This window comes from Lepisma saccharinum, chromosome 9, assembly GCF_977018435.1.
Source record: "Lepisma saccharinum chromosome 9, izLepSacc3.1, whole genome shotgun sequence".
Taxonomy (NCBI): Eukaryota; Metazoa; Arthropoda; class Insecta; order Zygentoma; family Lepismatidae; genus Lepisma; species Lepisma saccharinum.
Genome location: NC_139237.1, coordinates 68,573,884 through 68,588,733, shown reverse-complemented (window position 1 = coordinate 68,588,733; position 14,850 = coordinate 68,573,884). Strand labels below are relative to the sequence as shown.

The window sequence follows — 14,850 nt, the reverse complement described above, 5'->3', positions numbered from 1 at the left end:
GTTGTGGGGTCAGACATTCACTGATGCTAGTACCAGGTGTGCCGGTTAATAATTCTTAATTGATCCGAAAGAAAACAAGTGTATCTGCTTTATTCAAAGTATGCGCCATCACTAGCTATACATTGTGCCCATCTGTCCGTCAAATTGTGGATGCCGTTCCAGAAAAATCGTTCACATTTTGAGGTGATCCAGTCAGAAAGCCATTGTTCGACATCTTTGTAATTGTTGAAGTGTTGCTGGGAAAGTGAGTGAGACATCGATGAAAACAAGTGGTAGTCCGAAGGGGCTAAGTCTGGTGAGTATGGCGGGTGGGGCAAGAATTCCCAGCCAAGTGCAGAAATGGTGTCTCTGACGCCTTTCGCTGTGTGTGATGAGGCGTTGTCGTGCTGCAAAATCACTTTTCTGTGTCTTGTCGCCCAATCTGGGTGCTTTTCGATCAATGTATGGTTCAAATTGATGAGTTGTTGACAGTAGCGAACTCCATTCACTGTTTCACCTGGTTTCAGAAGCTCATGGTACACCACACCCTTCTGATCCCAGCAAATGCACAGCATTGTCTTCCTTCCGAAGTGATTCGGTTTTGGGGTCGATGTTGAAGGTTGTCCTGGGTCAACCCATGACTTTTTGCATTTTGGGTTCTCGAAGTAGATCCATTTATCGTCCCCAGTCACTATCCGATGCAAGAATTTGAATTTGAATTTTATTTTTCTTCTGTTGACCCTTGATTAAAAGGGCATGGAAAACGTCAAGATACATAATGAAATAATAATTAGTTAAGTACATCATAACAAAAAAGAAGAAACACTGTGTAGTACATTACATCACTACACCAAAGTAAAAATTAAAAAAATACACTTCATTACACTACAATAAAAATAAAAAACACATTATCATTGTTGCATGATTGAAATAAGAATACAATTAAAATACATATTTTTTAGTACATTGGCCTTGTATTGTCTTGTTCCATGAATTCTCTGATACTGTAGAGAGCTCTCTCTGTCAAATATTTTTTTATTGTTGTATTTGTTTATCTTTTGGAGATATCAGTTTTATGTCATGAGGCAGCTGGTTGTAGAATATTTTTCCAGTATTCATTGGTGATTGTTTTGAGATATTGAGTCTGTGTTGGTTCTGGTAATAATTATCTTTCCGCCTTGTATTGTGGTTGTGTAATTGGTTATTTTTAGTCATGCTTCCAGTATTTAGAACAAACGTTATAGCCTTATACATGTATAGGGAGTATATTGTCATTATTTGTTTCTCCCTGAATAACTCTTTGCAAGATTCCCTACAGCCTAGTTTGTACATTATTCTAAGTGCTCTCTTTTGAAATCTCAGTATTCTGACAGTATTATTATAAAATGATCCACCCCAAGCTATTATGCCATATTCAACATAGGGGTAAATTAGTCCATAATATATGCATTTGTTAATTTCTGTTAAATTATATTCAGCCATTTGTTTTAGCAGGTATAGATTAGATGATAGTTTACTGCAGATGTTGTTAATTTGTTCTTCCCACGTTAATTTTTGATCTAGTGTTATTCCCAAAAACTTTACTGAAGATACAGTTTCTATGAGCACATTGTCTATGCATAGTGTTTGTGACTCAAAATCCACGTTTCGGATTGTATTGAATATCATAAATTTTGTTTTATTGTTGTTTATTATTAATCCATGTGAAGTTAAGTATTGTGCCAGTTGGTTTATGGTGATAAAAGTGTTTATTTCAAGCTTCCTAGGGTCGATACCTCTGGCAAGAACAGTTGTGTCAACTGCATAGGTGACAATTTTTGTGTTTGGGTATTCTGGTACATTGTTTATGCTGGTTTCTGTTTATTATGTTATATTTGTTACAAAACTTTATAATATAATTTGATAAAAAAATTTCCAATATCTTTGAAAAAGCAGATGTTAGGGAGATAGGTCTGTAGTTCTCAATGTCTGTTGCAGCTCCTTTTTTGAATATGGGTATCACTGTGCTGTGTTTTAGAACTTTGGGGAATGTACCAACTTTTATTGAATTGTTGACTGCATACAGCAGGGGTTCTAAAATAGATTCTGAGCAGGATTTATTAAGTTCAGCTGACCATTCATCAGGTCCGTGTGATTTTTTTGTTTTTTAAACCTTGTATGACTTTTTTTTAGCTCATTAGCACTTACTTCTGGGATATATATACTGTTTGGCCGATATTTCTCGATTGGGATCTCTAGTGTTTTGTCATTATTTTCATTCTCTCTGTTTCTGTTGGTTAAGTTTAAATATTTTGTTGAATAAGTTACATATGATATTCGGGTCAATTACTTCAGTGTCATCCTTGATGACTTTTATGTCTGCTTTATCATTGTTTGTGTTTGATGTCATGCTGAGAAAGCAACACTTCACACACCATTTTTCGCTTTTCCATTTGTCTGTCGTTCAGATGATGTGGGACCCATTTTCCTGCCTTCTGGATCTTTCCCATGGCATGAAGACGATCAGATATGGTTTGGCGACCAACATTTAACTTCTCTGTCAGTTGTTGTTGAGTTTGTGTATCTTCTTCGTCCAACAGTACTTGCAATTCGGCGTCTTGGAATTTTTTCGGCTGGCCCGGGTGATCTTTATCTTTCAAGTCGAAATCACCACTTTTGAATCATCGAAACCAACACACACACGTGTCTAGCATGAGGACATTGTCACCGTACGTTTCCACAGGAATACGATGGCTTTCACTCGCATTTTTCTTTTGATTGAACAAGAAAAACAGCACATGCTCCTTATTTGGTTTGAAGGTCAACATGTTTCCCACACAAACCCAATATCACGATCACTCGCACTCGGTTGCAAATCCACAGCATTTTGACAGGTACTGTCCTGGCAACACACTGACGTAACAGTTGAGACTGTGCACCAACCTATGCTTCCAGTGCCATCCAGCGACGAAATTAAGAATTATTAACAGGCACACCTGGTAATGTGCACCACCTCTAAAGATTGGTTCCACCAAGCCCTCCTGCAGTTTTCATGGCAATGAAGCCAATGCATCGAGCTATAGGCCTGAAAATTTCAAGATTCCATGTGGCCTTCCACTACTAATCTGACAAGTCTGTTTCAATCATTTTCAAGTGCTCTAAAATACATTCCATTTGTAGGAATACTGGATGTAAATTTATCAGAAATTTTAGAAATAAATTGATTCACCAATATGCCTATTTTGATTGATGCAGATATTTTTGCACATCATATTGTGATAAGTAGGGCTAGGATTTTGATTCAAATGCATCTTTTTTTTTTTTTTGGTAAGGCAGAAACATTGCATAAGTAAATAGAAATGTGTGTTACACATAAGTGAATTAATTGGGATGCCTTTGTTTGGGCATTTTTTGACCCTTTTTGGAGTAAAGGTCACTTTTTAAACCGTTTGTCATTTTTTGGCCTTTTGAAAGTCATTTTATGCATTTTTCTACATTTTGGTGAAAGAAGGGACATTTTACATGCAAATGTAGACTCTCGTCTCATTGCCTTTAGCGCATTTCTGAACGACTGTGTTAACGATGTGAATTTGAATTTCTCTTGGTAGTTTATAATTTTTTTTTTCAAATCTTTCAGAATTTTTAGGTCATTTTTCTAAGTTCATAGGGCATTTTCTTGCATGTATTAGGTCATAAATGCATTTTTAAAAGGTCATTTTTGGCAATTTTAAATTCATCAAAATCCTAACGCTAGTGATAAGTGTAATCTACTATTAAGATGCTATACACTTCCGTTTCAGATCTGTCAAGGAGGAAAAGTACCTAAAACCTACTACTTCATCAACAGTGACAAGAATAAGGAGGTTGATAGCATGTCAACAGCTATAATCAAAAAGGGAGACAGGTTAAAGCTAGATTACTTTATTCTAGACCCAGGCTCTCTCCTCAGGTAAGAGCCAACATTATTTGGTGAACAAGTAATATGTATTCCTCCCCCCCTCTCTCTCTTTCTTTCTCTCTCTTCTTCTTTTTCTTTCTCTTCTTCTGTCTTTCTTTCTCTTCTTTTTTTCTTCATAAAATACAGAATTAGGCACTGACAAGATAATACAGTGGGACCTTGATAACTCGAATCTCATCTCGAATTCCTTGATAACTCGATTTTTTTTTAATCCCCTTGAATTGTCCATAACACTCAATACTAATTTCACCTCAACAAATCGAATAAAACCTTGATAAGACGAATTTTTGTAGTTTATGGGATGCCATTCAAGCTCAGTAACTCGATGGTAGACTATGAAAAACCTCCGAGAGGCGAAAATAAATTCTAATCACCTCTATAACTCGAAGTTTTAGTCGCACGCACCTCAATAAGTCGAAGTGTAAGGTGTGTACGTACAATGTCAGGAGATCAACAATTGTGTCGGAACTTGAACTCCCCCACCCTGCCGTGTATGTAACCATCATTGTTAATGTGCTTAGTGTGCATGCCGACGTTCAGAAGGGGCAGTAAACTTTAGATCTCTATAACTCGAAGTCGGCGATTTTGGCCCTCAATAACTCGAACTTTAGTAAGTTGAAATCCTTGATACCTTGAATTTTTTCTTTTTCTCCTCAAGTTCGAGATATCAAGGTTCCACTGTAGTAGAGAAATATTGTTTACCAGGATATAAAATCCTATAGAAATATGTAAACTCAATTTCTGCACAAAAAGTGAAATTAAAAGAAACCTCAAACTTAAAATTCAAGTGGCTTCTTCATTAATATATTTTAAAACAGGAGCATTTATATGCTGGAGATGCAGCATTAACCCTCCATCAACCACTTATCCCTGAGATACATGCAACTAAAATTTTTCATTTTCTTGGAAACGATTAGGCAATACAGATGACCCCAGTATCTGACTGGTGTCCCTTCCATGTCGGGGCTTAGTAGGCTGTTTGTATCTGAAATACAGAGCAACAGATCTCGTTCGCATTAATGGCAGCTTGTAGAATATATCGTTAGCATCCGAAAAAAAAAAGTTTAATCCATTGTACCATGCTCTGAAGCAGTGATGGTGAATGCAATGAATACGATATCATCGGTGATAAGGGTCTGTCAGTATTGTGGTAATTTAGAGGAAAGAGAATGTGATTCGGTGACTGAAATTGATTTTGGTTTGTAAGGTGACAATAAATGGCACATGTAGTGCTAAAGAATTGTTTTTAAGATATTTAAGAATCATTATATAGAGTGAAAACTAAAAAGTAATCATGAATATGTTAGTAAAAACTGTACTTGTTATCTCACAGATACAGCATGACCGATCATGTTATTTTTCCAGGTGCAATAGATGAATGGTTGAAAAGTACAAAAGGACAGGGTCTCCGAGAATGAATACTGGAGTTTGGTGAGGTTATTTTGAAAGGTACATTACATGGTATACATTGAAAGTTTTTCAACCCAACAGTTTCTGAACACGCAATGCACAGACTGCAGGCATCAACATGAGGTGAGGAAGAGGAACAGCGAGAAACAAAGTGGAAGAACTGTAATCTGCATTCATTGTGCCCTACCACGTAGGAAGGTTACAGTGCGAGTTTCATTGTAGTGCAATGTACTGCACACAAGAGAGATCTGCTTGTGTCCTATGGCTGGCTGAACACAAATCTATGATTCTGGTGCAAAGGCAATTTAGATGCCAGTATCAGGACATTCTACCACACAAGAAGAAAACAATCGATGGTTCTCACAATTCTGAGGGCTGGGTAGTGTGGAGAAAAGAAAATCATCAAATAGACCAGTAGTTCCCAAAGTGTGCCCCTTGGCATCCACAAAAATTGCTCCCATGCCATAGTCAACAATTGAGCCTTTCTCAATCAACCGTGGTGTGATTAGGTTCATGCAAAACTTATTTGAGTGACTAAATCATCTGTTTGCTTACCTTAGAAATTGGGTTTCTGAACATAATGAAACCACTTTTAAGGTATACCTTGTAGCATATCATTCACAATAATCTTACCAAAACCCACCATTCATTCTCGGAGACCCTGTATGTATCCACAGGAAGGTTGCTCCCTTTATATACGTTTTAATGCTGCAGCCTCCAACCTGCAAGTGTTCTAGTTTCAAAATTTTATCCCTTAAGAAGCTGAGTGAATTTGGCAAAATATATTATAATCTTACAATATGCGAAGGTGAATACTTTTTATAAAAAAAACCATGAGACTGCAAAATGCAATAACAATTAATGAAAAAATTATATGAATCAACAGTGGAACAGTGAACAATTGGGGAAAAATCTGTGTGTGAAGAAATAAATGAATCATTGTGGTTTTCTATATTTTAATGTTCTGGTAGGGATAGTGTTAATATGATTGAATGTGATGTGAATTTTCTCCTTTCAATAAAACAGTGAATTTCCTTGTAAATATAGACATTTATGGTGTTTGCACTTGATTCAAGAATTGTTTGGTACTCCCTACCCCCTTTATGAAGAAAGCAAAAAATGTTTATTACATATACAGACTAAAAACACTTGCAACATATGCTACCAGACTTCTCTGTAGGGATCTGGCATTTAGTTCATCCGTGGGCAATTCAAAAATGATTACACTGCTAACAGTTTATACTCCTTCTTTAGCTGCTGATGAAATATTTCTTTGTATCTTCTCTTTTTCATTAAGATGGGAATTCCAGACCGAAAGAAACGACATCAAATTTGGAATATTTGTGAGGAAGGAGAGTGGGAAAGATGAAACTGTTATTCCACTAGAGCGAGTCAACAGTCAGGTTGTGATGGAAGATGGGTCTACAGTGTGTGAAGAACCTGGTACATGTAAGTGTACAATTGTTTTTATTGTGCGACATGTTTGTTTTGTACTGCCCATAATGCTAGTTTCGCATCTGTGCTTTTATTCTAACACAAATGCTTCTCAACTTTCATTTAATGATTTGATTTCCAAAAGTACATCAAGATTGATTTGATGACAATGATCGAGAGATTTGATGACAATGATTGAGACTAGAGGTAATTGATACATTTACAATTATTTGTGTCAGTTACATAACATCAAAAAGTAGGCTGAACTATGTTTTTAAATAACAAACTAATTTGCTTACACACAGTGTTCGGTATAAGTTAGTTTACCGAAAATGCAGGTCATAGGGTGTAGTGGTAAACTGACTTATGCTGACCCCTGTACATGATGAAATAAAAAAAATGATTCTAGATGTTTTCAGGGTATGATTAATGAGAAAATTCCTGTTCATATTTTGTCAATAATGCATATTAAGAACTACTGTTTTTACTCGAGTATTACATGCCCTTGAATAAGCTAGACACCTGGATTCTGCAGGAAGAAAATTGGGGATATAGCTTGTTTTTAAATCAATGCCACTACCAGTCATGTACTTTCACGATAGAAGTTTTGTCGCTGCATTACATTGATTAATTTGGTTTATTCAACTTTGCATTTCTGATACTTTTGGCTAATCGCAAAGATGAAAATAAGTGACAATATGATGAAATTGATGAAGTGATGCTCACAAATAATGCCCAGGTTGGGATTCGAACCTGGGAACACTGGCATCGTAGCATGCTATTCTAACCAATCCGTCACAATGGCTGGCATTGTACTACAAAACCACCAATTCATACAATAGCCCGCTCGGTCAACTTTTGATCTTGCCACTGAAGTTCCTGGGTTTGAATCATTGTCTGGGCATGGGGGTGATTTGTTAGCGTCCCTTCATAAATCCATCAAATCATCCAATTAGCCAAAAGAGACAGAAATGTGGCATAAGTATAGGGTGACCAGACACATACATTCAAAAAAGAGGACAGAGCATAGTTAAAAAGGAGGACAAAGTCATAGAAAAGAGGACACCGCAAAAAATGGCAACTCATTTTGCTATTACTTAACAATTTAATCAATATTAAAAAAATACCAACACTTTGCTCACAGATAATTCTGATCATTTTCTCAATAATTTCCTCTTACCTTTAAGCAACGAAAGCAAACTCGAAATCTACTATTTAACACATGACAATCATAAATAAGAATATCTATAATTTGTAGCACAATGTTAATCTTTTTCCAATTCTTGGATATTAGAATGCAATACCCCCCCCCCCCATAAAGCTTCGCTTTAACTTATTTTCAAAAACCGAATTTAAATTTTATGTAGTTTAGATTTGGTCAAGATATATCATTTTCATGCCACGAACATTTCTAGCAGTCTTTCATCAGAAGGGGAAAGTGACAGCCACCTTACACTTTACCTCATATTTGTTTCTTCCATCCTTTGAAAGCTGGATATATTCTTGCGAGAGCATTGTTGAATTTACGCTTTCGCTTCGTTATTTCATAAAAGTAAATATTACTTAATAATTAAAATTCTCACTACAAGTTTCTGTATCGTGTGTGTATGACTCGAAAATGAACTGGCCACCCTCTGTGGCGGAGAGGTTAGCACACCATGCCACAATGCCAGAGGTCCCGTGTTCGAATCCTGCCTGGGCATGGGTGTTTTTTGTGAGTGTCCCTTCATGAAAATCATCATATCATAGCTCATCCTCATCTTCGCGATTAGTCAAAAGTGGCAAAAAAGAGAATTAAAATAAGCCATATCAATCAGTCAAAAAGGAACTGCTCAGATTATCTGTGTTTTAAAAGCCTCAGATTGCGAAGCAACAAGTTAGAATAATGTGATAATAGTGTTCAGCTCCCAGATGATAGGTGACCATTGCTCGAATACTTAATGTGCCCCAAGTGATATGATGATCGTTGTGTGTGGAAGCAAGGGTCCCGGGTTCGAATCCCGCTCGGACTTGGTTGTTTGTGAATGTCCATTCATCAATTTCATCGTGTCATCACTCATCCCCATCTTCGCAAATTAGCCAAGAGGCACAATACGCGAAGTAAAATAAACTAAATCAATCAATCAGTCAATCGTATGTGTGGAAGTATTCTCTATGCAGCACATTTGCTATGGCCGATGCTATGCTCTTTCCAGAAAAGGAGGACATTTACAGAATTCTAAAAAATCCACCCAAACGCCGGACAGACACCTAAAAAGGACGACATATCCGGATAAAAGAGGACGTCTGGTCACCCTAATAAAGTAACAAAAATAAACTGCTCGCCATTAAAAATGCAACACCCAGAAGGAGTAATCGGAATCGGACGAAATGTGCAGTGTGTAGAGGAGAGGTGCAGAAGGAAATGATTAGGTGTTCAAGGCCGTTATGCGTCATGTGCGCCTGTCACGCCATCTGGTAAGTGGTACCTGTAGCAGGTCAGATAGGTGCAGAAGAGCAGTGAAAGTGCATGGTCGTGAGTGTAGTGTGTTAAAATCGGTCAGCAATGCCACGTCGTCCAATACGGCAGCGATTCCAGCAGGTTTCCCAGTTCGATCACGGCCGAATTGTTGCATACCGTGAATACGGATTATCCTACCGTGAGATCGGTGCCCGTGTAGGACGGAATGCATCCACAGTGATCCGTGTATGGAACCAGTGGGTCCAGGCAGGCACTGTAGAGCGACGTAGAGGTTCACAACGTCCGCGTCGGACGACGGAATGAGAGGACAGACGTCTGATACGCATGGCCCTTACAGACAGAACGGCCACGTCAACGAGGATTGCGCATGAAGTACGAGATGTTTTACAACGTCCAGTGTCCCCACGAACCGTGCTTCGTAGTTTGGCGAACCGGGGAATTTTTTTCCCGGCGCCCACTGTTGCGGATTCCTCTGATGCTAGAGCAAAGGCGTTTGCGTCTGAGATGGTGCCAAGACCGTCGTGCATGGATGGCGGAGTGGAATGCTGTAGTGTTCTCTGATGAATCCCGCTTCTGTATACAACATCATGATGGACATACACGCGTGTGGCGGCACCGTGGCACTAAGCTTCATGATGCCTGCATCATGCATCATCACACAGGGCCTTCATTGGGTATCATGGTATGTGGTGCCATCGCCATAGGTTCGCGTCTCGTACCCATTCAAGGGACATTGAACAGCCAATGGTACATCACACAGGTTCTCACCCTTGTTGCTGTCCCATTAATCCATGCACTGCATAATGCTACTTTTCAACAGGATAACGTGCGTGCGCCCCCATGTTGCAAGGAATGTCAGCGCATTTATGGAAGCTAACCACGTGCCCCTGCTTCCTTGGCCAGCACGTTCGCCGGATATGTCGCCAATTGAACATGTCTGGTCCATGCTGGGTCGCTGGCTGGCCCAACTCAGGTTTCCGGCATGTAATGTTGAAGACCTCTGGCACCGTGTGGAAGCCGCTTGGGATGCCATACCGCAAGCAGACATCGATAGACTCATTCTGTCCATGCCTCGCCGTGTTGTGCAGTTATTGCCGCCCGTGGAGGCTGTACACGCTACTAGCTCCTTGGGGTTATGCAACCATGTTCTACGTGTCGCATGTCACACCACCGAGCTCTAACTGTAATTATTTTCTTATCTTATTATGAACTACGTATTTGCCAAGTTTCGTGTTTCTATCTCATTTCCTTCTGGGTGTTGCAATTTTAATGGCGAGCAGTGTACAATTCATACAATTACATTTTTTGGCTAGCTTTATTACCTAGTGCCAGATGGCATTTCAAAATTCAAGGGAGATTGATCTGCATATCTGATTTGCGACAAGATAAGAATGTATTGTTTTTCTCCCGAAAATTTCACGGTTCAATTCAGTTGGTTCTATACCCATGTCAGCTGTACACCATTTTCAACCATATTTCAGACAAAGTATGCAGGGCACTCAAGTAAATATGGTAATTTGTAAGTATGGGCCTAAATATGTGAGTAAAGTTCGCCATGCATGCCATGAAGGCACATTTAGGGGATCTGAGGGTAGGGCCTACATGTGTATTACATTATAATGTCTATTTATGATTTTCAGATACCGTGATGTTTGATAACAGTTACAGTTACCTGAGGAGCAAAACAATCCATTATAATATCGAAGTGGTTCCACCTGTTGAGAAATTGTTAAACCAACAAGAAATTGTTCTGTCTGAAGAATGAGGCAAGACCGTGTGATGGTGAAAGTGAAATTTGTTGCCCAATAATGGCAAGTTCTTCCAGTAGCTTTAAGCTAGTGCATTGTGGTGATTCATAATCAGTATTTTTTTTACTACTCTTGTCTTTTACCACCTTGTGCATATTGTCTTTTTTCTATTGGAACAAAGACTCTCTGAAAAACAAATATTATTGTTACCAAAATATGTCTGGGTGGATGTCTGAATAACATCCAAGTGTGCGAGTGAAGGTATGCATGTGTATCTGGGAGTACGAGCATCTTGAAATTTGTTGTTACGAAATAATACAGTCTGGTGCTAGAGTTACCGTGCTAGTAATAGATATTTGAGAACATCTCGTGTACAGTTTGTTACCATAGTCTTTACTCTTTGTGATGTCTGTCTATTAAAATGGTTGTTCAGTTAAATTCATGAAAATGTACTTATAGTGATAGCAAAGAATAAACATATCTGCAGATGCCTCATCTTGTATGAAGATTGTTATATAAAAAATATGATCTTCATTAAGGAAATGGTTTAGCCAGACCTTAAACAAATCATACTTTACATGGAGAAAATGCTTAATGCAAAACTTGTGTAAGCATACATTAAAATATTTTTAGCAAGAACAATCATGGGAAGTTTGTGAATAAAGAACACTATAAAGCATAACAACATTCCATATTATGCATATTTACTTGCCTTAACTTCCACTCAAAGGGTACAAGTGATGCAACAGATAATTGGTATTATTATTAGTATCAACAAATATAGGCATCTCAAAATGTTGATAATTACAACACAAGCCGATATTTCTATAAATAACCAGCAAAAGTCTGGCATTTAATAAATTTCATAATCAATATAAAGTTATAATTGGTGTGTCCTGATGTGGTAAGTAAATGACTAAATACTCAGCTATTTTTTCTAGTACAAATCCTATTGTAATAACCTGGTTAGGTACATTAAGGAGGTAAATGAACCAATCAGGTTCTCCATGGAACATCAATTTTGTACTGGATTAGTAGAATATGTCTTATCAGATTCAGGCAAACTGCCAATGAGCATAAATAATTATAAAAATACTTCCGAGCAATAATATATGGGTATTATGGAAAACTGAGATAGAAAAAAATGTGACATTAAATTAATTCAGTATTTCCTAGCCACACATCCAATCAAACTGACTAAATATGCCTAGTCATGCAAACCTATTGAGAAACATGATAGAACACACAACTGATTTTTTGTGGTTCTATATTTAGAATTCCCCCTTAGAAAAATCAAAGTGAAAAACAATATTTCCTAAATATTCTCTGTATTGTAAGACAGTAGGAGAAGCAAAACTAGTATATTCAATGATGTGAGGATAAGTTTATTGGTGACAAAGACCTAGGTAACTTGATAAGGCAGCTTAATGAAGAATTTTTATCCAGCTGAAAGTTTTCTACATGGTAGTCACCAGTAATTATTTTAACCAATGTCAAAATGTACTAAATGATTGATATCAAACTAGCTGACCCAGTCATTTATGTGTTTTACTTTTTTAATCTTATTTGTTTATACTCATAACTGAAAGATACCTTCGTTGTTAAGTTGTGAATGCACAATAAGGCTAATTGGGACTGGACCTACAGTTTAAAGTGGGATCTGAAGCACTATGTGCCTCCACTGATTATCAAACCTGGGACCCTTGGAAGATACCTTTGCGAGACTAGTTTAGTGTCTGAAGAATTTATCTTGCGTCTTTTCTTTTAGCTATGTAGTTCGTAGTAAAATGTTTAGTACTCCTAAAGACTACAGAAAGGTCCAACTTCATAGAAAAACACTTGAAAATGCGTTGATTTCTGACAAAAAAAAAAAAGTTCTAGAAAGCAAATATTTGTGCAAGAGCAACTTAATTTATTTCGGCTACAGAAATTCTGTTGAAAATATCATGTATGTGTTTTATGTAAGGTAAACAGTGTTTGCAACTTATGAATATTATATACTGGTGATTTCGGCTCTCCATTTTTTTTATTTTTTTTTTTGCTGGTTGCATGATATGTTCGTGAGAGAGTATGATGAATGAATAAACGAATGAATGAATGAATGAGAATTTACTTGAAAGAAATAAAAATGGAAATTGCCTACTATGTAATGAACGTTTCTACCATAATAGTACCTGATAGTTTCAGACTTTTGTAATTGGTGTTAGAATTCAAGGTTCAAGAAATCCCAAACACTTGGATTAGAACATCTCATGTAACACTACATCATACCATCATATTGTATTTTGAACATACACTTAATAGATATCGCAAGTAACTTTTAAGACTATCATAACTTACAATTAGTGTGGTGACAAGGAATATTATGGAATACAATTTTGGACATATTTACCATAGTTTTATTGTTGGCTAGGTAGATTTTGTACATTTAATTATGTAATGCAGGTTTACAAATCCGCTACCTTTATTCACTGAAATACTTGGGAAAATATCCTTTTATGAAAGCTATTCTGACTGCCCTGCAAGTCAGTCGGCATTTATCTCAGTGTGTGTCAATTTTGGTGCATCGTAATTCACAGAATTGCTCATTTATACAATATATATGATGTCTGTGTTAACATATTAGTAGTATTGTAGTTTGAGTGTCATTGTCGAGAATCATGTCTTTATTTCTAAAGAAAACTGTCCATGGGCAGGTATTTAGCACACAATTGATCACACACTAACTTTATGAATTAGATGATGTTACAATGAAAAGAAAAACTGCACAGTTCAAAGCAAATATAAAATTTCCAAATGTAAAGATATGTCATTATTCAAAGTACTGTAAAATCCTCTTTTATTTACACCACCATATATTAACTATTGTGATACATTCAGAAGCTGTGATCTCGGGGACCATTTGATACTTTGTCTCGGTGTATGTTTACCACTATGAAGATCATCTGTACCAAGGGAGACTTTTAATACTGTAGTTAAATTGTTATGGGATTTACATGGAAAGTGTTTATTATTATGACAATCAAAGTTTTATTCAAATGCTCAAAATGTATAACAAAATGGTTGCAAATAAAATACCTATTTCACTTGTTCCTAATTGTTTAATTCACAACTTTTAATTTAAAACATGTTGGTCATCACAAACGAACCAATGAACGAACATCATCAGATGGTGACAGATGGATTTTTGCCAGTAAAAATAAAGTACAGTATTGATATAAAATTAACCAATACCAGTAACCGAGATGATGTATGAATCCATTATAAAATTACTAATGTTCCATGAAGAACTTTAATGGTTGATTAATTTTCTTAATATATTAACCAAGTAACTAAAATAACTTTTGTTTGCAAAATAAACTGTATATTTAGTAGGGATATGCCAATACCGATAACCGATATTCTACCGACCCGATAAAAAATTCGAAATGATTCACAGACCTTAATAACTGTACATTACCAGATAAGTCAAGCTTTTGCAATGCAAAAGCCGCTGCATATTTACACATTTACTTAAAAAAAAGTATGGAATGGAGATTATCTGTTTGTCCATAACAATTATTAAGGAAATGGCACAATATTGTACTAAATTGTAAGATATTTATAGATATATCAGATCAGTAAAATTATTGGTAATTTTACCAATAAATTGATGTGAATTGTAGCTTTCCCGGTGACGTGATTCGCTCGGGTTTCCCATGATATGGCTATGGCTTCCTTTACCCGTCGGTCCCAGTAACTGGTAACAGGAACGCCCTACTATAACAGTTTCACCATTCATAGGACACACGTACAGGAAGTTAAGCAGAATTCTAGCAAGGCACGGGGCGAGGACACCATTCACAGGCCGCCACTGGAAACCAAGGCTCTACTCTGTTCAG

General features: G+C 36.9%; 1 protein-coding gene across 1 annotated transcript in view; it reads left to right on the top strand.

Moving 5' to 3' along the window:
* Nucleotides 1-14,061, top strand: part of LOC145992113 (SEC14-like protein 2) — a 99,556-nt gene extending 85,495 nt beyond the window's left edge. Inside the window, exons 8-10 of the mRNA XM_083128358.1 lie at nt 3,759-3,907; nt 6,624-6,775; nt 10,862-14,061. Coding sequence (XP_082984484.1) covers nt 3,759-3,907; nt 6,624-6,775; nt 10,862-10,986 — 426 coding nt within the window. The 3' untranslated portion in view covers nt 10,987-14,061. The remainder of the gene's footprint in view (nt 1-3,758; nt 3,908-6,623; nt 6,776-10,861) is intronic.
* Nucleotides 14,062-14,850: the final 789 nt, after the last annotated feature.